Raw genomic sequence first — 26,029 nt, 5'->3', positions numbered from 1 at the left:
CAAGCTCCAATTGAAACTACTATACATTAAGCAAATGGGAGGTGATGATTCACTAAGTCTGACAATCATGGAGGAAATGAATTTGACCTGGAAAAGAGTAGAGAACGCCTGAACTTGGAAGAGAACAGGTTTTATGTCTTTGCATGCTATAGTGATAGTCCTAGTCGAAGAAGTAGAAAAATTAAGCCAGTCCTCATAACACAACCACAAAAGAAACTGAATAGTTATGGATGTTAATTCCTCTGGGTTGATGTAAAGATCAGGCTACATGCAGCAAAGAAAAACACAATGAGCTTTAATGGGAGGTCGAAGTTAGCAAATGCATCTTCAAAACCCATTTCTAGTCAAATCTGAAAAATGTGTTTGACAGTACTTAGCTAAACCTGCGCTGTCACTCGCAATTAGGGAAGAAAAGGGTGGTGTGCAAAGGAGAGATAGTATCTTGAGTGGAACCTGTTTAAGTGGGCTTCTAGTCCTATGTTTGATAATGCACACTGGCAGTCCAGTTACAGGTGCATCTCTAAACAATTTCACAAATAATACACTGAAGAAAAGTTGCATGGGATGCAATGTGCATGTGCATTTTGGTGTAAATCACACCTTCAGTTTCAAATGCTCCAAAGGTACATTTAATGTCAGAGAAATGTATACAATATACATCCTGAAATGCTTTTTCTTCACAGCCATCCACAAAAACAGAGGAGTGCCCCAAAGAATGAACGACAGTTAAATGTTAGAACCACAAAGTACCCCTCCCAGCTCCCCTCCCTCCGATGCATAAGTGGAATCAAGCAACAATACCCCCTCCCCCCACTGGCAAAAAAAAAAAGCATCGGCATCCACCACCAAGCTCTCAAGCATGAGCAAAGACATAGACTTGCAATTACCCCAAAGACTTCGCGTTTTATGAGGAGAAAGGGGTGTCTCCATTTTCACAGCGAGCGGGGAGACTTAACAAATAGCTCGCTGGTTTACAATGTTAAAAGTCCATTACATTACTTTTTTTCAAGCTTTGTGCCCAAAGATCTGAGCACACAGCTGTAGATATTCCGACTCCCCCAATGACACACAGGTCTCCTGCCGTGACACCGACCTTCAATCCACCTGTCTCCAGAGCCCCAAGCTCCTACACCTCCAAAACCGAGCCGGACTCTTAGGCTAAGCCCTGGATATGCCGAACAACAACGGCGGGTTATGAAACCCTAAGAGCAGGTCCCGCTCCCGCAAAGAACCGTAGTCAGTGTGTAACTCCAGGTAAGGGTCTTCAAAAGAACCCTGAAAGGGAAAAATAAAGATATTAAAGATGGAGTTCAAGACTGTTTTGTGAGTGAAAATGCCTAACAGTTTCCAATTTAACCCAGAGTTCAGTACAATTCACTACAATAGCATTCCTACCTGGAAGTTACCCTTTTTAATGTGCTTACACTAAACAATTAGAACTTCTACAGAAGAATTCTTAGGTAAAATTACAATATAAATAGGGAAATTGACTTTGTTAGTTTTGCACTATTGAAGGCAAATACCGTAGATGCTGCTCGTGCATTTTTATATTTAATATACTTATTTCTACAAATTCTAAAACTTTGCTAATGCTAATTTATTTTCTTTCAGGTGATAGTACAAGGTTTGAGTTAATACAGTTCACTCCTTCAGGTATTATTCATTGAAGTACAATAGTGTTTCTAGTTTTTTTTACAAAAGCAGATGTAGTTAGTCCACATCGAATTCTTTTTAATAACTGTACACATGACAGCAGCAGGAATAAATATTGTGTTCATTTATGGTATTTGTTTCTTATCCTACAATTAATTACTAATGTAACCAGGTGAACTACCTTCTGATATTTTTAAGTATTATTTGCAATACCTTCTTTGCAATATATGATATTGTCCACTTTTGCCACGTGTTCAGACAAATCACAAAAGTAAGCCATCCGGTTACTCATGCTTTATGTATCAATCCTGAGTTTAACGTTTACTAGATTGTGTATAGGTTGTCTTGAGTTATAGTTTTGGTATTCTTATTGATATTCGTTTACTATTGTCATGTGTACCAAGATAAAGTGAAAAGCTTGTCTTGCATACTGTTATACAGATCACATTATTACACAATGCAATGAGCTGGGATAAGGCAAAAAAATACGGCATAAAGTAAAACAGCTACCAAAAAATACAGTACAAGTAAACAATAATGTTCAAGATGATAACAAGATAGATTGTGAGGGCAGGAGCCCATCTCATCATACAAGAGCTCTGTTCAAGAGTGTGATAACAGTGGGATAGAAGTGAGCCTGCTGGTACATGCTTCCTGGGCATTCTGCCTGATGGGAGGGGGTAAGAAAGAATATCTGGCGTGGGTGAGTCTTTGATTATACCAGCTGCTTTACTGAGGCAGCAAGAAGTTTTAGATAGAGTCCTTAAGGGGGAGGCTGGATTCTGTGGTATGCTGATCTGTGTCCACAACTTGCTGCAGTTTCTTGCGGTCATGAGCAAAGCAGTTGCCATACAAAGCTGTTATGCATCCAGACAAATCCTTTCTATAGAGCATCAATAAAATTGGTAATAGTAAATGAGGGCTTGCCAATTTCATTAGCCTCCTGAGGAAGTAGAGGTGTTGGTGAGTTTTCTTAGCTGTGACATCAATATGGCTGGACCAGGACACCAACCCTCTCAAGCTTAACACCGTTGATATAGACAGGGGCATGTGCACCACCTCACTTCCCAAAGTCAATGTCCAGATCTTTTATTTATTGACATTGAGGGTAATGTTGCTGTCATGACACCATTTCACAAAGTTCTCTATCTCTTTCCTGGACTCCGATTCGTCATTATTTGAGATGTAGTCCACTACAGTGGTATCTTCTGCAAACGTAGATCGAGTTAGAGCAGAATCGGGCTATGCAGTCATGAGTGTTCAGGCAGTTGAATAGAGGGCTGAGGGTTGAACCTTGTGGAGCACCAGTATTTAGAATAATTGCAGTGGATGTGTTGCTGCCTGTTCTTAGTTTCAGAGGGAGTTATCAATACCCAGGGTTTGGAGTTTGGTAATGAGTTTGCTTGAAATAATAGTATTGAAGGCAGAACTGTAGTCAATATTGATGTAATTGCCTTTATTGTCTTGGTGCTCTTGAGATGAGTGTAAGGCATCTACTGTAGACCTGTTCTGGTATTGACAAATTGCAGTGGGTTGGGGTTTTCTAAAAAGCTGAAGTTGATGTATCCCAAGACCAGGCTCTCAAAACGCTTCATGATGTGTTACAGCCATTAGGCGGCAGTCATTAAGGCACATTATCTTATCTTTCTTGGGTACTGGGATGATAATATTCTTCTTAAAGCTGGATTGTACCACAACCTGAAGCAGGGAGAGGTTACAAATCCCTCTGCCAGCTGATCCACACAGGACCTAAGGGCACAGCCAGAGAAACCATGCAGGCCCCTGCTTCCCACAGGTTCACCTTCTGGAAGACTAATCTTACATCCTCAATGGTGACTATAGATTCAGGTGGACTGGAGGCTGTCAGGGTGGATGGTGATGCATCCTCCTGTTTAACACATGCAAATAGTGTGTTAAGCTCATCAGGAAAGGATGTACAGTTGATGACAATGCGCCTGATTTCATTTTGTAATCTGTTATTGTATGTAAGCCTGACCATAGCTGAATGCTGGAATAAGACTTAGCCTGAGAGGAATAATAGTAATTCAAATTGATGCTACCATTCATAGTATTCTAATTCAAGTTTTATGCTCATTCATCTTTTTCCAAACTGAAGGTCATAACAACATGTGTGTTAGAAATTTGCTTTTAATAATAAGAGCATAATGGGGTTGAGATGTTGAATTATATTTAAGAGGGACCAGGAGGTCACTGTCATTCTTAGCTAACAGGTGTTCTGCAAAGCAGTCACCCATTTTGTAATTTGTCTCTCCAGCGTGGATAGGATTATAAACATCTTACAGTTTACTTCTTGATTTTAAACATTCGATATTATATTTTGCTTAAAAATCATGTTTCTTCCACATGACAAATTTGTTCATTTAATAAGCTATTAAGAATTCTCATCATTCACCGTACAAGTGCAAATAGTAGTAGTGGTGGGGCTTCAATGACGGATCATTCTCATGCTACAAATGTTTGTCTTGATTTCCTGAAATAAATTGGAGGACATTAAGGTGGAGGGTTATATGGGAGGCAGGGTTTAAGGGTTGGCACAACATTGTGGGCCAAAGGGCCTGTTCTGTGCTGTATTGTTCTATGTTCTACATGTTGGCTGCCAATTAGAAACAGAGATTTGTGAGGCAGAGGCGAGGGTAGTTTCCGGTAAGTTTTGTTTTGTTCGTTTAGAGTAGAGAGCATGCCAGGCAGGATGTTGGAATGCTCCTCTTGCAGGATGTGGGAAATCAGGGAGACCTCTGGTCTCCCTGACAACAACACCTGCAAGAAGTGCATCCAGCTGCAGCTCCTAACAAACCGTGTTAGGGAACTGGAGCAAGAGCTGGATGACCTCCGGATCATTCGGGAGAATGAGGAGTTTATAGATAGTAGTTTCAGGGAGGTAGTTATGCCAAAGGAGCAGCACACAGGTAATTGGGTTACTGTTAGGCGAGGGAAGGGAAAAAGGCAGGCAGAGCAGGGCTCCCCTGTGGCTATTCCCCTCGACAACAAGTATACTGATTTGGATACTGTTGGGGGGGGGGGATGACTTATCTGGGACAAGCTGCAGCAGCCGGATCTCTGGCACTGAGTCTGGTTCTGCAGTGCAGAAGGGAGGGGTGAAGAAGAGGAGAGCGGTAGTAATAGGGGAGCTCTTGGTACATTGGCCTTTATAAATCAAAGTATTGAATATAAGAGTTGGAATATTATGGTGAGGTTGTATAAGACATTGGTGAGGCCGAATTTGGAGTATTGTGTGCAGTTTTGGTCACCCAATTACAGGAAGGATATTAATAAGGTTGAAAGAGTGCAGAGAAGGTTTAAAAGGATGTTGCCAGGACTTGAGAAACTGAGTTACAGAGAAAGGTTGAATAGGTTAGGTCTTTATTCCCTGGAGCGTAGAAGAATGAGGGGAGATTTGATAGAGGTATATAAAATCATGATGGGTATAGATAGAGTGAATGCAAGCAGGCTTTTTCCACTGAGGTTAGGGGAGAAAAATACCAGAGATCATGGGTTAAGGGTGAAGGGGGGGAACGTTTAAAGGGAACATTAGTGGGTTTCTTCACGCAGAGAGTGGTGGGAGTGTGGAATGAGCTGCCACATGAAGTGGTAAATGCAGGTTCACTTTTAGAAAAACTTGGACAGGTACATGGATGAGAGGTGTATGGAGGGATATGGTCCAGGTGCAGGTCAGTGGGACTAGGCAGGAAAATGGTTTGGCACAGCCAAGAAGGGCCGAAGGGCCTGTTTGTTCTGTGCTGTAATGTTCCATGGTTTTATGGTTCTATATAGATCTGCAGTCTGAAATGTATACAATATTTATCAATAACAACTTACAGCATTAAACATTTTACCATGTCCATTTTTTATCATTAAGCCTCAATATGCATTGGACAATGAACTAAAGTTTGGAGAATTTTGTTCTTGATTGGAGCTATCCTATATTGTATTGTCCTGCTACTGAACTGTAAAATGAATAGCACTTTGCATCTGGGAGTGCAGCCATGCAATGAAGCATTGCCAACCAAAATTATAAGTGTTTTACACCAGAATACAAAGAATCAACCCCCTGATGTAAATAAAATACTTACTTCCATCAGAATTACAATTGTGAATAGTAGTGAGTAGGGAGTTTGAGTAATGCTGAATAAAGAGACTTTTGATTGTTTTTATTATCTTAGACGTAAGTTTTATAAACGCAACACATTGCTATTGGAGTGTGTACATAACTATTATTCATTAACTCTAGCTTTACCTTCATAATATAATTCCAAGTACACTCATCTCCAAACTGCAGACCTGGGACACCCTTTGAAGCTGGATCATAGGACCATAAGACATAGGAGCAGAATTAGGCCATTTGGCCGATCGAGTCTGCTCCGCCATTTCATCACGGCTGGTCCACTTTAGCTCTCAGCCTTAACCTCTTGCCTCCCCCCCCCCCCCACCCCTGTCACCCTTAACGCCCTGACTGATCAAGAATCTATCAACCTCTGCCTTAAATATACATAAAGACTTGGCCTCCATAGCTGCCTGTAACAGTGAATTCCACAGATTCTCCACTCTCTAGCTAAAGAAATTCCTCCTTGTCTCTATTCTAAAAGGACGCCCCACTATACTGAGGCTGTGTCCACTGGTCTTAGACTCTCTCACCATAGAAAACATCTTCACAACATCCACTCTATTAAGGCCTTTCACTATTCAATTAGTTTCAAGTAGGTCACCTCTCACTCTGCTGAATTCCAGTAAATTAATGGTCAAAGCCATGAAACGCTCTTCATATGACAAACCATTCAATCCTGGAATCATTTTCACGAACTTCCTTTGAACGTCCTCCGATGTCAGCATGTCCTTGCTAAGATAAGGTGTCCAAAATTGCTCACATTACTCCAAGTGAGGGCTCACTAGTGCTTTATAAAGTCTCAACATTATATCTTTGCTTTTATATTCTAGTCTTCTTGAAATGAATGCTAATATTGCAATTGCCTTCCTCACTACAGACTCAATCTGCAAATTAACCTTAAGGGGATCCTGCACAAGGACTCCCATGTCCCTTTGCATCTTAGTTTTTTTTTCCTTTTAGAAAATAGTCAACCCTTTTATTTCTTCTACAAAAGTGCATGATCATACACATTCCTACACTGTATTTCATTTGCCACTTCTTCCCATTCTCCTAATCTGCCTCAGTCCCTCTGTAGCAACTCTACTTCCTCAAAACTATCTGCTGCTCCACCTATCTTTGTATCATCTGCAAACTTTGCAAAAAACCTTCAATTCTGTCATCTAAATCATTGACATATAACATAAAAAGAAGAAGCGGTTCCAACACAGACCCCTGTGGAACACCACTAGTGACCAGCAGGCAGCCAGAAAAGGCTCCCTTTATTCCCGCACTTTGCCTCCTGCCAATCAGCTACTGCCTTATCCATGCTAGAATCTTTCCTGTAATACCATGGGCTCATAAGTTGTCAGGCAGCCTTGTCAAAGGCCTTTTGAAACCCCAAATACACAACATCAATTCCACTTTGTCTAGACCATAAGACATAGGAGCAGAATTAGGCCATCTGGCCCATCGAGTCTGTTCTGCCATTCAATCATGGCTGATCCTTTGTTTCATCTCCTCCTCATCCCCAGTTCCTGGCCTTCTCGCGTAACCTTTAATGCCATTTCCAGTCAAAAACCTATCAATCCCTGCCTTAGATACACTCAATGATCTGGCCTCCACAGCTGTATGTGGCAACAAATTCCTCAAATTCACCACCCTTTGGCTAAAGAAATTTCTCCGCAAGGGCACCCCTCTATCCTGAGGCTGTTCTCTCTTGTCCTAGATTCTCCCACCATGACAAACATCCTTTCTACATTTACTCTGTCTAGGTCTTTCAAAATTCAAAAGGTTTCAATGAGATCCCCCCTCATTCTTCTGAATTCGAGCGAGTACAGACCCAGAGCCATCAAATGTTCCTCATATGATAACCCTTTCATTCCTGGAATCATCCTTGTGAACCTCCTCTGGACCCTCTTCAATGCCAGCACATCTTTTCCAAGATGAGGAGCCCAAAACTGTTCACAATTCTCAAGGTGGGGCCTCACCAGTGCCTTATAAAGCCTCACCATCGCATTCTTGCTCTTGTATTCTAGACCTCTTGAAATGAATGCTAACATGGCATTTGCCTTCCTCACCACCGATTCAACCTGCAAGTTAACCTTCAGAGTGTTCTGCACAAGGTCTCCCAAGTCCCTCTGCATCCCAGATTCCTGGATTTTCTCTCCGTTTAGAAAATAGTCCCCACATTTATTTCTACTACTAAAGTGCATGATCATGCATTTTCCAACACTGTATTTCATTTGCCAATTTCTTGCCCATTCTCCTAATCTGTCTAAGTCCTTCTGCATCCTACCTGTTTCCTCAACACTACCTGCCCCTCCACCAGCCTTTGTATCATCTGCAAACTTTGCAACAAATGCTCTTTCTTTCCACTAACTTTTGCTTTGCTGTATGCCCTTTCTTTTGCTTTTACAATTGCTTTGACTTCCCTTGTTAGCCACAGTTGTGCTATTTTACCATTTGAGTATTTCTTCATTTTTGGAATACACATGTCCTGCACCTTCCTCATTTTTCCCAGAAACACACACCATTACTGCTCTGCTGAGATCCCTGCCAGCAGCTCCTGCCAATTTATTTTGGCCAACTCCTCTCTCAAAGCACTGTAATTTCCCTTACTCCACTGAAGTATCACTACATCATACTTTATTTTCTCCCTATCAGATTTCAACCTGCTTGTCATTTCTTCAAAGAATTCCAACAGATTTGTTAGGCAAGATTTTCCCTTGAGGAAACCATGCTGACCATGGCCTATTTCATCATGTACCTCCAAGTACCTTAAAACCACATCCTTAACAATTGACTCCAACACCTTTCCAACCACTGAGGTCAAACTAACTGGCCTTCAACCTCCTTTATTCTGCCTCTCTCCCTTCTTGAAGAGTGGAGTGACATTTGCAATTTTCCAGTCTTCTGGACCCATTCCAGAATCTAGTAATTCTTGAAAGATCATTACTAATGCCTCCAAGATCTCTTCGGCCACCTCTTTCAGAATCCTGGGGCATACACCACTTGGTCCAGGTGACTTATCTACCTTCTGACCTTTTAGTTTCCACAGAACATTCCCCCTAGTAATGGCAACTTCACACTATTCTGCCCGCTGACACTCTTGAACATCTGGCATTCTGCTACTGTCTTCCACAGTGTATGCTGATGCAAAATAATTATTCAGTTCATCCACCATTTACTTCTCCCCCAATACTATCTCTCCAGCATCATTTTCCAGTGATGACTACTGTTGCCTCTCTTTTATACCTTACATATCTGAAAAAAAAACTTTGAGTATCTTCTTTAGTATTTTAACTAACTTACTTTTGTATTCCATCTTTATTTCCCAATTCTCTATCTTACCACTAGCTTTTGCTCTATTATATGCCCTCTCTTTGGGTTTTATGTTGGCTTTGACTTATTTTGTTAGCCATGGTTGTGTCACCTTGCCTTTAGAATACTTCTTGCTCTTTGGGATGTATGGATCCTGTGCCTTCCAAATTGCTTCCAGAAATTCCAGCCATTGCTGCCTTGTGACCATCCCTGCCCGTATACTTTTCCAGTCAATTCTGGCCAACTCCTCTCTCAATCCTCTGTAATTCCCTTAACTCCACTGTAATGCTGATACATCTGACTTCAGCTTCTCCTTCTCCAATTTCGGTGTGAATTTGATCATATTATGATCATTTGCCCCATGGGTTCTTTTACCTTAAGGTTTCTGATCAATTCTAGTTCATTGCACAACGCCCAATCCAGAATAGCTGACCCCTTAGTGGACTCAACCACGAATTGCTATAAAAAACCATCTCATTGGCATGCTAGATATTGCCTTCCTTGGGATCCAGCACCAACTTGATTTTTCCACATACTTGAATTTTTGACTTCCTGACCAACAGACTTCAGTCAGTAAGGATAGACCACAGCAGCTCCTCATGATAATCCTTAAAACTGAAGTCACTTAAGGTTGTGTCCTCAGCCCCCATTCTACTCCCTATGCATTCATAGCCAGATTCTGTTCTAACCCCATCTTCAAGTTTGCCACTATTTTGGGCAGTCAGAGGACAGGAAGGAAATAGAAAGCCTAATGGCAAGGTGTCATGACAACAATGTTTCCTTCAATGTTATTAAAACAAAAATGTTGGTCATTGGCTTCAGGAAGGGGGAAAATGCACATGCATTTCATCCACGTTGCCGAGATTGAGAGGAGTGGAAGCTTTATTTTCCTAAGTGACTATCACCAAAAGCCTATCCTGGTCCAACCACAGTGACAACATGACCAAGAAAGTGCATCAGCGCTTCTTCTTCCTCAGGAGCTAAAGAAATTTGACAGCCCCTTCAACCCTCACCGATTTGTATCAATGCACCATAGAAAGCATCCTATCTGGATGAATCACAGCTTGGGTAACTGCTCTGCCCATGACCGCAAGAAACTGCAGAGAGTATGGATACAGTAGAACATATTATGGAAGCCAACCTCCCCTCTATGGACTTTGCCCATACTTCTTACTGCCTTGATAAAGCAGCCAACATAATCAAAGAACCCACCCAACCTTGGATATTCCCTCTTCTTCCTTCTCCAATTGGGAAAAAGGCACAACAGCCTGAAATCACATACTACAGACTCAAGGTCAGCTTCTATCTCACTAGTCCCTCGTGAGATAATGACCTTGCACCTCATTGTCTACCTGCACTGCACTTCTCTGTAACTGAAAGACTTTATTCTGCACTGCCCGAGATGTCTACTGCTTGTTCCACTCCATAGATGCTGCCTGACTATTGAGTTCTTCTAGCATTGTGTATTTGTTATTCTGCATTCTCTTATTGCTTTATCTTGTATGCTTTAACTTCAATGCACTGTTGTAATGAACTGATCCAGACGAACAGTATGCAAAACAGGTTGTTTACCTCAGTACATGTGACAATAATAAACCAATTTACTATTTACCAGTAACTAGTATATGTAAAAGAGTACTGGATTCAATATACATAATGTTCTATTCATTGATGTCAGAAACTGGAATACTATTCTAATTTTTTCACATATTATCACTAGTCTAAAACTAAGATCTGCTGAGGTACAAGTTCTTGAAATTACCTGTATTCTCATTACCTGAAATCAATCTTTGGTTCAAATTGTATTTTAATGCTATTTTTGCTCTTTGTGGCCATGTTCAATTACTGTTCAGCAGACTTCTCAGATCTTTAAAAATTTTTTATCCTTGTGAATATTTTGTTTCATTTTAATAATATCCAGTCTTTGTGGTCAATTATCCACAGTTAGTGTGTCAAATTAGAACATTAATTGTAGGTGACCTCTTATCATAGATTAAATTTGTGTTAGCTGGTTTAAATTGTTTTCAGCCTTGTTAATTTAACATTAAAATTTGTGAGCCAGGAATAATTCCAAAAATATTCCCTAATGTCTAGTCTTGTAATAGAGTTGGCATTAAGCTGTCATGAGGATAAGAATGAGTTTTATGTACAATCAGTTGGAAAATAAGAATCCATGTTTTAGAATTTTAGGAAGAAAGCAGATAGTACACCCAAACACTATTTGTGGTTTCTGAATATGCAGTTACATCAATGTTTATATGTCAATGCGGCAGATATATTTTTAAGACAGCACTTGCATAATTAATGATGAACCATTTGAAAGATTACTGGCAAGTGACCACAAAAGGAAATTTGTCAATTGTAACTAATGGTATTTTCATTTCCTGGTTGTAGGAAATGAAAGACTGGCAAACTATGAAGATGATACTAGAAATTTCTTATTTCCTGAGCCCAAGTTAACTCCTTCATACCCTGGAGTGGATAGAGAAGTACTGATGAGACGATGTTCAACAGTTTTCGTAAGACATTTTTTGTTGAATCAGTATTTATAGTTTAGTTTATGATTGTTTCCAATGTAATCTGCATTATAAAGTTAATTAATTTCAATACATAAAAGATTAAATTTGAATAGTTCTGGCTTAAACTTTGACTTTTAATCATGATCTATTTAACAACAACTAAAGTGCATACAATTTGGGATACTTCTACTGTCTTTCATCTGGTTCCTTGGAACCAACACTCCTGTACTCAATGTCCTGTTTCCCTGTTCCTCACTACATAAATGCACAGTAATCTGCCCTCTACTTACTAATCATTGACATAATCTTCATGTGGTTCTTATAATTCCACCATGCTATACATTTCACTGCTTGTTGTATCATAAAATTCATAGTAAAGAATAAGGCTATTCAACTAACCATACCTGCACTTAATTGGGTACAGGGCTCAGTGTCAGTAAAACTAATGCAATTAGTTGGTAAGGGAGAAATTCATCTTTGGCTGTTGATGTTAAACAATGTGGGTGCACAAGCTGCAGGATCACCTCAGTAAAGCTGAATATGAAGGAGGGAGTATATAATCAATACACTAGCACACATTTAATATCAGCAATTAAAAATTAATTCCAATGATCTGCCCTCCAACAAGAAGTTCCTCTGCACTACAAGAAATAACTGGCATTTTAATAATAAAGTTAATAATAATCGGTCCATACAAGATATGATCAACCTAACAGAAGCATTGTAGAATTTATGGATACACTAAAACAAAAGCTCAGTGCATACACAGCCAGACTAAATTGATACATGAAATGCGTCAGACAAAGAAAATGATCAACTTCAGGAACAATGAGAAAGGTTTATACAGGACATTAAATCTAAATTTGAAGCACCACTATTTCACCAACCACAGCACAGAATTACCAACAAATACAGAGATAATGAACTTTCCGTCTAATATCTGGTCGAACAGGGTGACACACAATCAAGAAGCAAGTTGGATTAGGGAAAGAAAAGAATGCACTCACACAACTGAAGACATGCAAACAAACACCTGAAGTTACGATGCATATGCTGAAAGCATTTATGAAGAATACCTAGAACTGGAAAAGTATTGGCAGTGATAATATTCATAGTTATTGGTTTAAAAATTTACTTGCCTTCATCTGTGTCTATTAATACATATCAACAATTTTGTTAAAAATCCTGAAAGATTGCCCAAATTTTTGACAAAAGTAATACAAATCTCTTACCCAAAGGAGGAATCACCAATGACCCATCAAAATAGCATCTTATCACTTGTTTGCAAACTATATATAAAATTATAACATCACGCATCTCACAACAAATCACCATTCACTTAGATAACCACAATATACTTTCAGAAGAGCAGAAATGATGTTGTAAGGGTATGAAAGAATGAAATGAACAACTGATGATAGATTCTGAAATTCTAAATCAAGTTCGGTAGAAACGCAGTAATCTTTCTTGTTGTTATATTGACTCCAAAAAGCATTTGATTCTGTCCCACACTCAAGGTTAATAGAAGTTCTTCATATATATAAACTATACCAATACCTGTGAAATTTGAGAGGGCACACTCTAATTGCTTTATCTATTAGCAACCAAAAAGGAACAACGACTGTTATCAAAATAAACCAAGGCCTTTTTCAGATGACTCGAGCCCACAAAGCTTTAAACTCACTCTTCAAGTTAGTGAATCAGACAAAAAGAGGGTATGAAATCAGAGACAACCAAACAAGTTATACCTTGACACAGCTTCTATACATAGACAATTTGAAATTATCCACTCCTTCATCAGTAAAGCTAAAGCAATTAATTAAAATAGTAGAACTATTTTCTAAAGGTATAAACATGAACTTTGGACTAGTTAACTGCAATACATTAAACATAAAGAAAGGTACAATAGAGTTAGTAGAATATAAAACAGAGCAGCAGCATACAATACAACCCATGGATGATATGAAACATACTTGTAAGTATCTGGGATATCAACAATTGAAGAAAATAGATCATAGTGCAATAAAGGGAAAACTTTCAACAGAATTTACTTCAAGGCTTAAGAAAATCTTCCAAAAAGAGCTCAACAGTAAAAAAGAAACAAAGACAATAAACTCTTTCACTATACCCATATTAGCATATTCTTTTGGCATAATATCTTGGTCCAAAACAAATCTGGAAAATTTACAAAAAAAAATAAGAATAAGATCAACAAATTCAAGACAATAAATGCAGAAAATGCCAAGAGAAACCAGAAACAATCCAACACATTGCAGAATCCTGTAGCAGTTTAACTCAATCTGATTACTTACTCAGGCATAAATGGCAAACATCATTCACCAAAATCTTGTTTTAAAATACAAACTCATAAAATACACCATACCTTATTATAAATACAAGCCTGACCTAGTTTTATAGTGAGAATCCTACAAATTATATTACAACTGATCTATTATTACTGATAGGGTAATCCATAATAACCATACGGATATAATATTACAGGATAAGCAAACAAGAACAACTTATTTATTGGATATAGTCACTCCAAACATACAGAAATTAATAAGTGAAAAACACAAGAAATATGCCAAATTAAAAGAGGAAATTGAAAGACTATGGTATACGAACAGGGTATATATTGTCCCAATAGTAATATCTACAACAGGTATCAACCCAAAGTCACTACACAACAGCATTAAATAATTAGGCCATTAAACAATTAGCAAATATTTATGTAAATCTCTGGAAAGCCACAATATTAAACACCTCTAGAATAGTCAGGAACTTGCTAGCAAATGAGAAGTGAGTGTGCTTGGCTATGCTTGTACTTCAGGTTTGCCAGCTTGAGCTGAAAATAAAATAACATAAATAAAGTAAAATAAAAATATAGGACTAATGGTCATTTGGCATAGACATGGCCGGTAAAGCTGTAGCCAATCATTTTGATGATTCATTTCATTTCGCTTCTTACCTATTAAACCTGTGTTGTAAAAAATGCACTATTGCTATTTTCTGCATCTATTTAAAGGATTCCTCAGTGTTATCCTGGAAAATTTGATGCATTTTTGACATTTCTGTTATTTCAGAGACTTTGTTTCCATACCCATTATCCTTGCAAGCATAGGAGAGACTCAACAACCCTCACTAATTGCCAATACATATTGAAGCAAAACACTCCATTGATATGATATAATTCTTACATTTTGCTTTGCTGCTTTTACATCCTTCATTAACTTCAACATGTTCAGCATATAGCAATGCTAGTGTATTATTAAACAATTAGAGTATACATTTATATGAGAGCCTTACTCAAATGCATCATGTCATCAAGGAAATAAAAGCAGAAAGTGCTGGAAAACATAATAGATAAATCAGCATCTAAGGAGTAAGAAAGGTCATTGACATGAAAAGCTAATCCTGTTTCTCTACCCTTCATAGCATTTTCTGTTTATTGTGTTTTGCTTTTAGCTTCTGAAGTTTCTTCTGCATTTCATTTCTATGCAGTGATTTCTGCCCATGCCTTTCCAAACAATTTGATCAGGAAATTGTGAGAATTGTTCATTGTACTTATAGTATGCACATATTGCAAAGTTAACTTTTAATATCTAGATATAAATACATATTTCCAAATTAGTTCAGTATATTAGACTAGTAATTCAACATCTGTATTGATATTTCAGTTACTGACACCAAAACTAGAATTTTCTACAACAACAACAATTACAGAGTTTTCTCCAAGATCTGCAAAGAGAATTACCTCCAGTTTATGTCTGGTAAGTGGTTCATGGAAATGCTTCAGTTTTGAAAGACTCTCTGTTATGCAAACTGTGCTCATGATTAAAGCTTCAAATCCATTTATGATGTAATGAAGAGATTAAAGTGAAGATTTAGTTTATTTACTGTGATTACCTGTGATCCTCATAATTTGTACTGTCCAAAGTGCCTTAACTTTATAATGTCCTGAATTGACAACCAAGTTATCTGTGCAATTCAATAAATTCATTGGTCTTGAAACTTCATCAGAAATATGATGATAAGCAGGTAGGTAATCCCCACATATTGGAATGATTGTATTACTAGAAAACCATATGTACTGCAATTTTCTGCAAAGTGGAACCCCATTTTCCATTAAATGCCGTTTGATAATTGGAGCTGCGTTTCTCTGGGATGTTTTATCCCATATTAAGTCATTTTATCAGCAAGGACAAGGTGAGCCAATACCATTATTTAACAGCTGAGGCTGGCATTACTACATAAGTTTTTTAATATTGTATATCAATGATTTGGATGATGGAATTGATGACTTTGTGGGCAAGTTTGCAGTTAAAACAAAGGTAGGTGGAGGGGCAGGTAGTATTGAGGAAGCAGGGATAGACTAGGAGAATGGGTAAAGAAGTGACAAATGGAACTCAGTGTTGGGAAGTGTATGGCCATGCACTTCGGTAGTAAGAATAAAAGCAGAGACTATTTTTAAATGGGTAGAATATTTAAAAATCCATTGTGCAAAAGGACTTGGGTGTCCTCATGCAGGATTCCCAAAAGGATAATTTGCAGGTTGAGTCGGTGTTGAAGGCAATTGCAATGTTGGCATTCATTTCAGGAAAACTAGAGTATAAAAGCAAAGATGTAATGCTAATAAGTGAAGCCTCACAGAGTATCGTGGATAGCTTTGGTCTCCTTATTGAAGAAAGGATACACTGACATTGAAGAGTGTTCATAGGAGGTGATTCCAGGTATGAGGAGCATTTGATGGTTTGGGCCTTTACTCGCTGGAATTTAGAGAATGAGGGGATCTCATTGAAACCTATCAAATATTGAAAGGCCGTGAAAGAGTGGATGTAAAGAGGATGTTTCCTAGGGCGGGGGAGTCTAGGACCAAAGGGCACAGACTTGGAATAGAGGGACATGGTTTGATAAGGGGTAGGTCATTTAGGACAGAATTAAGGAAAAACTTCTTCCCCCAGAGAGTTGTGGGGGTCGGAAGGCAGTGGAGGCCAATTCTCTGGATGCTTTCAAGAAGGAGCTAGATAGGTATCTTATGGATAGGGGAATCAAGGGATATGGGGACAAGGCAGGAACCGGGTATTGCTAGTAGATGATCAGCCTTGATCTCAGAATAGCGGTGCTGGCTCGAAGGGCCAAATGGTCTACTTCTGCACCTATTGTCTATTGTCTATTGACATCCATTTAGAACGGAGTTGAGGAGGAATTTATTTAGGCAGAAGTTGGTGAATCTGTAGTGTTCATTGCTCCAGGCGGCTCTGGAGGCCAAGTCACTGGGTGTATTTATTGTGGAGGTTGATAGGTTCTTGGTTAGTTAGAGCTTGAAAGGTTAGCAGAGAAGGCAGGAGAATAGATTTTAGAGGGAAATGGATCAGCCATAATGAAATAGTGGATTAAATGGGTTAAATGGTCTACTTCTGCTCCTATGTCTTATGGTCTAATGGACAAGGCTTATGCAGTTGAAACAATGTTTTGTCCATTTTAATTTTTATTCACTAAGTTCTGTTGGGGAAATAAGATATGGATATGATATCACCATATTGATTACATAGGCAGTCAGAGCAGAATTCCTCATTTCTCAGACTGTCTCCAGTCTGGAGACATGTGAACAGGCATCACAGACTGCAGCACTGTTATGTTCTTCATCTGTAAAGCAATTTGCTGCAGGTGTTGGAATCTGGTTCTAAAACCATCCTGCTGGAGGAATACAGCGGATGGAGTAGCATCTGTGGAGGGAAATGGACAATGTTTGGGATCGAGGCTCTTCAGCTGAAATAAGTTTAGGAAGTGTGAATACTAGGAAAAGGGATGTCATTTAAGGACCAGGGTTTATGGGAAAAGGGATGTAGAAGGATTTCGGTGTGGTAATGACTTAAAGCACTGGAAGTGAAGTAAAAGCAGAGGAATTACTTCAAAGAGCTGGCCATGGTGACTGCAGCTCCCACAATACAGTGTGTCAAGGAAATGCCTTAGAGGTAAAGCGTAGTGAAGTGCTGTACCTTTGAGATGTCCGTACATATGTCCTCAGACTGGAGAGAGCATGGCAAATCAGGAACTTGATTGTGACTGTCAATTCAATCAATGTAGTGACATATATCCAGATCTTATAAGTTGATTGGAAGATGACATTAGGAACACAGATACAAATTTCCCTAAAAGTGGCATCACAGGTAGATAGGGTAGTAAAGTGAACTTTAGGTACATTGGTCTTTATAAATCAAAGTATTGAGTATAAGAGTTGGAATGTACTTTTTAAAGGATTATATGGGTCAGCACAACATGGAGGGCTGAAGGGCCTGTACTGTGCTGTAGTGTTCTATGGTTCTATGGTGCTATTACAGGGGATGTGGCATGCAAATATTGGATGGATCTCCAATTGTAGTTGTCTCAACCAATCACACCCCCACAAAGCTGGCTCTCCTGTTTGTACCACATACAAGCTCAATATGGCTTGTTAGATGTTGTATTTCATTGTTTCGAATATCATTCCCACAGGAGTTACCTTATCTCCAGTATAAGTTCTTAGTTGGATACCTGCAGGCTTCATTTCAGTATCATTGAAGTACCATTTAAACTCATTTTGTTGAATGGCTGAAACAGCCAAGTCAGTGTCCAATTCCATTTTAATTCATTTGCCATTTACTTCCAGTGCAAGCCATATTGCTTGTGTGTCATCAATTTTCACGTTTTAAATCTCAAGTTTACCCAGTCTTGTGTTACTCTCATCATTATCAGATTTTGCATTAACAGTGTGCAGATTAGTACTCTTTTTGAAACAGCAAATTTTTATCTTTTTCTTTCCCCTGTGCGGTTCATTTTTTTTTGTCTGCTCAACATACTCTTTGTATATATCCTACTTTATTGCATTTTCTGCAAGTTCCCCCTTTAAACCTACATTGGTTTGGTGTATGTGAGCCTCTGCCATAACAGTAACACAATTTGTTTGGCCAGGCAGGTTTCTGTTTAGGCATTGCAATTTTATTCACACTCACTTTCATTCATGACTGCAACTCAAATGTGTCTCTGTCTGCTGTTTCCATTGATAAAGCTATTTCAATTGCTCTTTTAAATGTAGGGTGTGCTTAAATTAATAAACATTTTTGAATGTTTTCTTGTAAGATTCCACAAACTAAATGATTTCTAAGTGCATTATTAAACTCATTACCAAAATGACAATTTCTGCAATGCAGCCACATCCACTGAAATGGAGTCCCTTTCCTTTTGATTCCACTTATGGAAACGTAAATCATTCTGAAAACATCAATGGTTTCAGTTCTAAATGTCCCTGCACTAGTTTCACAATATCAGTAAAGCTTATTTCGGCTGCATTCAACTTCTCAGCAAACTGTTTGCCTTTAAACCCTTTAAATGAAATGCACTCAGCAAAATTGACACTTGTTTCTCATTGGTTACTCCATTTGATTTAAAATACTGCTCAATTAGCTCAGTATACATGAGCCGGTTATATGTTCTGTAATCAAGTGCATCAATCTTTCCAATGTAACCAGCCATTTTTGCTCTTTTTATGATTATTATCACCTGATACATACAGTTTATAAACCTATAGTCTATGTTCCCAAAGACCCTGTGCTGTACTGTGTTTTCCCTTCACTTCACCGTTTCTTGCTGTGCTGTTATTTTCCTCAATTGTCTTGCTGCACTTCAACAGGTAGGTAGTCATCTTGGATTCATTTATAACTTCCTCGTCTCTACTGTTATATTTTATCACCCAAAAACATTAATAAAAAAAAAGACACCTGACCAGGAATGCGAGTCTAACCTCATTTTTACCTTAAGTGAGGCACACACGTATGATATGGATGGGCCTCCATTGACTGACCTTATCAAATGCTCTACTAAAATCATGTAATCAACATCCACAGCTTTACCTTTCTCAATTGTCCTTGTCATTTTGCAAAAAAACTCAATTAAGTTCATAAGATATGACTTACCCCACACAAAGCCATATTGGCTCTCCCTTATTAGGCTATGGTTTTCTAAATGCTTATAAATCCTATCCCTATGAATTCTCTCCAGTAACTTTCCTACCACTGACATGAAACTCAGCAGTCTATAGTTTGCAACATTATCTTTTGTTCCATTCTTGAATAATGGAACAACATTAGCTACTTGCCAGCACTTTGGACTCTTGTCAGTGGCTAGCAAGGACAAGAAAATATTGGTCAAGGCTGCAACAATCTCTTCTCTTGCCTCTCTCAATAAGCTGGGGTATACCTGTTCAGGTCCTGGGTACATCCATCTTATTGCTCTTTAAGACACCTAACTCTACCTCTTCCTTTACTTTGATATGCCCTAGCATATCAATACACTCAGCACTGATTTTTCTATCCTCCACATCCTTCTCCTTGGTAAATATTGATGTAAGCTACTCATTAAGGAGTTCACCGACATCTTTCACATCCAAGGAATGTCCCCCCCCCCTTTATCCTAGAATGGTCCTACCCTCTCCTAGTAATCCATTTGCTCTTGATATATATATATAGAATGTCTTGGGATTCTCTCTAATCTTTCTTGCAAAGGACTTTTTAATGGCCTCTTCTGGCTTTCCTAATTTGCTTTTTTTACAATCCAAAAGGGCCCTGTTTGATTCTAGTTTCATAAGCTTGACATTTTTTTCCTTTTTCTTCTTGACTGAATTCATCACCTCTCTGGATATCCAAGGTGTCTTACCTTGCTGTCCTTGTCCTTCTTTCTGACTGGAACAAACCTGTACTGTACTGGATGCAATTGTACTGCTCACCCACTGAAAAGTCAGTCATTTGGCCAGGCTCATTACACAACACCAGATCCAATACAGCCCCTTCTTTTGTTTGACTATCTACATATTGAATTAAGAAATCCTCCTGGATGCAACTAACAAATTCTGCCCATTCACTTCAAAGATAAAAATGGGACAGATAGTTTGAAATCTGATCTTAGAATGGATGTGCTGGCATCGGAGAGGGTCCAGTGGAGGTTCACAAAAATATCCCGAGAATGAAAGGGATAATGTATGAGAGCTTGTAATTGTTTTGGGTCTGTAATCACTGGAGTTTAGAAGAATAAGGAGGGATCTCATTGAAAACTATTAAATATTGAAAAGCCTAGAATGGACATGGAGAGGATGTCTCCTATAATGGGGAGGTCTAGGACCAGATTGCACAGCTTATGGATAGAATAATATCCATTTAGAACTGAAATGAGTAGTAATTTCTTTAGAGAGAGGGTGGTGAATCTGTTGAATGCATTGTCACCAATGGCTGCGGAGGTCAAGTCACTGGGTATATTTAAAGCAGCAGTTGATAGGTTCTTGGTTAGTAAGGGCATCAAAGGTTACAGGTAGAAGACAGGAGAATGGGGTTGAGAGAGATAATAAATCAGCCATGATGGATTGGTGGCCAGTCTCAATGGGCTAAATTGCCTAATTCTACTCCTATGTTTTATGATTTTATTGCCCTACAATTCTAAGTATCTAAAATTAACTAAAAAGTGTATAAATTTGGTTTCCTTTGTAGCTTTTGTTTATTTTGCACGTAACTTCTGCAATGGCAAATTGTATTCCATGTTTTAAAATTTTGGGCAGAGATTTCAGGATTCCTTAAGGGCAATTTGCATTATCTAAAAGGTTGTAATGCAGGGTCACCCACACCTGTTTTTGCATATGAGAAGTATTTCAATTTATGTGTGTTGAAATTATGGCATTAATGTATCAAAAACTCAGAAGATGTTTGATTCCTCAAATTGCAAAACATACAATAAGGTTCATATTATAAGATTACAATATCCATTTTGTCAAACTTCATTTGTCTATCGCAGTCAGAAAATGGAAGGAAAGAGAATCCAGTTAGAAAACCAAGATGTGCAAAATCATTTAATCTGATAGGAAGATCACGCACTGAAAGGAGGTCTGAAAAGGAAACCATGAAGCCACTAATAATGAGCAGGTCAAGATCCCTTTCTCCTTACTGTAGGAAATGTTTTCTCGAGCTTTGCCAAGATGATATGCAGCATTCATCCTCATTCAAATCAGAGACACATTCCAGACCGAGTTTGACAAACCAAACTGTAAGTATTACTGAAGTGACCTACCAAAATATTGTATGTTAAATGGAATTCAAACAGGAAATGAGTTGCTTTTAGCTGTAATGACTATGTCATTTATCTCGTACTTCTGTAGCTTTCTAAATAGAAGACCAACATTCCTGAAAATTTCAGTACAGAATAATCTTTTGTGAAACATTGGTCCTCATTTTTAAAGAATTGATTAGTAGGTTGGATTGTGCTCCATCTAGTCCTTTTCAACAACCACACAGATTTTTAGCAGCACTTTGGGCCTGAGCAGAGTGCAAGAGAGTATTGGGCTCCAAGGTTTTAAGAGCACCTGAATTAGTTAATTGTTGTTTTAATGAGGATTGTTAGCGTTCCTTGTATTTTCATAAGCAACTCGCTTGTTGTAATGTGGTCCCCTAGTGCTTTCTGTTTAAGCTTGTTAAGTTAATTTTGATAGGCTCTGGGATTCCGTGTTACTTGTAATATTTAAATAGACACCCAATTAGCACTAATTGCAAAGTCTTGGTTTTGAGAATGTTACTTAGCGCAGTGTCACTCGGCTGAGCCATCGATGTTCTTTTGCAATTATTATGAATAAACTCTTGTCTCGTCTATGTTAGAGTCTGTTTTTCCTCCACTCTTGGGTTCCAATACTGCCAGGGCACATACAGAGGGACCCTACCCAAGTAATGGACGCAGCAGAGGTTGAACAGTGGGATTTTGACACTGGTCAGTTTGGGTGAAAATCCCATCTATTCTCAAGTCCATGTCTGAAGTTTCTTAAGTTTTCATTCCAAGTGTCTCTAGACAACATTCTGGTTTTCTCCAGTCTCCATTCTAAGCTTTTCAAGTTATAAATACCCAGGGTCCTGGCTTTGGTGTTCCATGACTCAGGTCTGCATAAAAATTTAGTACAAGCAAGCTTATCAATACTGTTCATTGGATTCAACAAATCAGCATTCAAGTCAATAGTGCAAATTTTGGAAGAACTTTCACTTTCCTGATGTTGTTCCTTGCAAGTAATAGTATGCCTTTGTTAATGTCAAATCAACGTTTGGAAGGACAGTATCGGGAATAATTGAAATATGCTTTCATGCTAGCAACTGCAGTGGAATGGACTAACCTTTCACAATATGTAATTCCCATCTGTCTGTTCGGATAAGTGAGATAATGGTAGCAACTTTCCGGTGTACAAATATCCCCTGAAACAGTAATTTGAGTTTGCAGCCTTGAAGAGCCCTGCTACAAAAGCTGATCTCTGGCTGGAGTGTGCAAACACACAAGGAAAGTAACCCTGACAAAAATAAAATTGTCATGGTGTGGGCTGACAGATGACCAAACCCAGATGGGGAGGAACAACAGATTTCCATGTAGAGACAGAAACAAGAGATTCCAACAAAACAAGTTTAATTCCAACAAAACATCGATGGCTAGACTAAGTGAAACCATGAGACAGATCATTCTCGAAATACATGGACCCCACAACAAGCGCTAATCAGGAGTCCACTTTAAATAATCACAGTATGTGAAAAACCCGTGCCAATCAAAATAAACTTGACAAGATTGAACAAAAAGCACAAGGGCTTAACGACTCTAGATAAGACACCAATTAACAAATACACGTCATAAAGGGGCTCATGACAAAGCTTCCTTATATTTAACCAATGTTATGATACATTCTGTAAAAATTGAAATTTCATGTAGCAAATGAAACAGATCTTCAGAGATCCAGCTAGCTCAGTGATAAGAAGAATCTATCTATGCTGTCTCTGTCTGTAACATTGAGAGTACAGCCTTTTGTATCCAAATTGGCTCCAGAAAAATAGTGAAGAGTAAAACACTGTAAGCAAGATCCTTTCAGGATCCATCTTTAGGTTTTGTGCTTTATATTTTCAAGGGCTCAAGTTTCCAGGTCTCAGAGCTTCTTCCGGCTCTAAGCTTCCCAACCTGAGCCACCTGGCCTAAGCTTCCTGACTGAAGCTACCCAGCCTAAGTGTCCAAGGTTCTCAAGGCCATCAAGATTCTCAAGACCATGAAGGTCCTCCATTACATCCTTGCTTTTGTATTCTAGTCCTCTTGAAATAAGTGCTAACATCGCATTTGCCTTCCTCACCACAGACTCAACCTGCAAATTAACTTTCAGGAATCCTGCACATGACTCCCAAGTCCCTTTGCACCTCAGCTTTTTGTATTCTCTCTCCATTAGAGAATAGTCTACCCTTTAATTTCTTCTACCTAAGTGCATGGCAAATTACTTTCTAACAATGTATTCCATCTGCCATTTCTTTGCCCATTCTCCTAATATGTCAAAGTCCTTCTGTAGCCTCTCTACTTCCTCAAAACTACCAGACCTCCAAGCTTCGTATAGTCCACAAACTTTGCAACAAAACCATCAATTCCGTTATCTAAGTCATTGACATATAATGTAAAAAGAAGCGGTACCAACACAGACCATAGTGGAACACCGCTAGTCACTGGCAGCCAACCAGAAAGGACTCCCTTTATTCGCACTCTTTGCCTCCTGCTTGTCAGCCATTGTTTTATCCATGCTAGTATCTTTCCTGTAATACCATGGGGTCTTGTTAAGCAATCTCATATGTGGCATCTTGTAAAAGGCCTTCTAAAAATCCAAGTAGGCAGCATCAACTGATTCTCCTTTGTCTGTCCTGCTTGTTATTTCTTCAAAGAATTCCAACAGATTTGTCAAGCAAGATTTTCTCTTGAGGAAATCATTCTGACTATGTCCTATTTTTTATGTGCCTCCAAGTACCCCAAAACTACATACTTAACAATCAACTCCAACATCTTCCCAACCACTGAAGTCAGACTAACTAGCCTATAATACCTTAGAATTTGGGGAAACTCGAGATGTCTAAGGTACCCTGAGACCTCATCCTTAGTAATCGATTCCAACATCTTCCCAACCATTGAAGTCAGACTAACTGGACAATAATTTCCTTTCTTCTGCTTCTCTCCCTTCTTGAAGAGTGGAGTGATATTACCAATTTTCCTGTCTTCCGAAACCATTCCAGAATCTAGTGATTCTTGAAAGATCATTACTAATGCCCCCACAATCTCTTCAGCCATCTCTTTTAGAACCCTGGGGTGTACACCAGCTGGTCCAGATGACGTATCTACCTTCAGACCTTTCACTTTCTCAAGAACCTTCTCCCAAATAATGGTAACTTCACACACTTCATGACCCATGACACCGGGAACTTCCACCATATTGCTAGTGTCTTCCACAGTGAATACTGATGCAAAATACATTCAATTCATCTGCCATTTCCTTGTCCCCCATTACTACCTCTCCAGCGTAGTTTGCCGGCAGTCCAATATCCACTCTTGCCTCTCTTTTACACTTTATGTATCTGAAGAAATCTTTGGCACCCTCTTTGATATTATTGGCTAGTTTACTTACGTATTCCTTCTTTACTCTCTTTATGACTTTTTTAGTTGCCTTCTATCATTCTGTTTATTTGAAAGCCTTCAAATCCTTGAATTTCCCACTAATTTTTGCTCTATTATATGCCTTCTTTATTAATTAAGTTTTAATGTAAGAGTATTGATAAAATAGAGTTTCCAAAACATGGAGTAAAGAAACATGAAGTAAAGAGACTTAAAGCATTGGAACAAAGAAACAAAATGAGTCAATGACTTTGAGGAGTCCAAGTACTATTTCTAAGGAAAAGTATATATAGATGGTTTTGAGGTAAGATTTGACGCTTAGCTCATGGCTGGTGATAGTTCAGATGGGAATAGAATTATATAATGTTATAAATAGCATCATAATTGCAAAACACCTTTTGTTTATATTAGTGTGACAGAAGGAAGTCAGAGAAGTATACTCCATCACTATCATGCTCAATGTTTGATAAAAGCACAAGAGCCAGACCAAGAACTGCAAGTTCAGCTTGGTGCAGTTGTGGTAGGATTTTACTTATGTAAAGCTCTTATTTTACCAATGGAATGTTTGCTTATTTTGCCCTATTCATCACCCCTTATGCTGCTGAATTCTTTGTAACTTCAAAGCTATGCATTTCTATGTTCAGTGTAATTGCTTCTAAATTTCTACATAGTATCAAATCTGGTAAGTCAAATTCAAAAGTTCAAAGTTGTAGTTTCATATCCTTTTAAGTGTTTACATTTTTATCCCACTATGTAGTATGAACCATTTTGGATCCTGAGTTAGAACCAGTCTTCCTAAACTTCCTTATCTTGCAAACTTTTTCACCTTCAATGCATTGTTCCTCAGAACCTAAGTTTTTCATGAAGTATTTAATTGCATTCATAAAGCTTAGCATTAATTTTTTGTTTGGAAAATTAGTGGGGGAATGGAAATGCTCTACAGCTGACATAAAGTCAATGGACTGAACACTTT

The 26,029-nt window shown here is 38.6% G+C and overlaps 1 protein-coding gene across 1 annotated transcript in view; it reads left to right on the top strand.

The window, feature by feature from the left end:
- spata6l (spermatogenesis associated 6-like) overlaps positions 1 to 26,029 on the top strand; it is a 90,441-nt gene that overhangs the window by 31,357 nt on the left and 33,055 nt on the right. The window contains exons 5-9 of the mRNA XM_073072568.1: positions 1,612 to 1,653; positions 11,471 to 11,595; positions 15,276 to 15,368; positions 21,415 to 21,663; positions 25,468 to 25,576. Of these exons, the coding sequence (XP_072928669.1) occupies positions 1,612 to 1,653; positions 11,471 to 11,595; positions 15,276 to 15,368; positions 21,415 to 21,663; positions 25,468 to 25,576 (618 nt within the window). The remainder of the gene's footprint in view (positions 1 to 1,611; positions 1,654 to 11,470; positions 11,596 to 15,275; positions 15,369 to 21,414; positions 21,664 to 25,467; positions 25,577 to 26,029) is intronic.

This window comes from Hemitrygon akajei, chromosome 2, assembly GCF_048418815.1.
Source record: "Hemitrygon akajei chromosome 2, sHemAka1.3, whole genome shotgun sequence".
Lineage (NCBI taxonomy): Eukaryota > Metazoa > Chordata > Chondrichthyes > Myliobatiformes > Dasyatidae > Hemitrygon > Hemitrygon akajei.
Note: the sequence above shows the minus strand (reverse complement) of the source record. Positions and strands in the feature narration are given on the sequence as shown.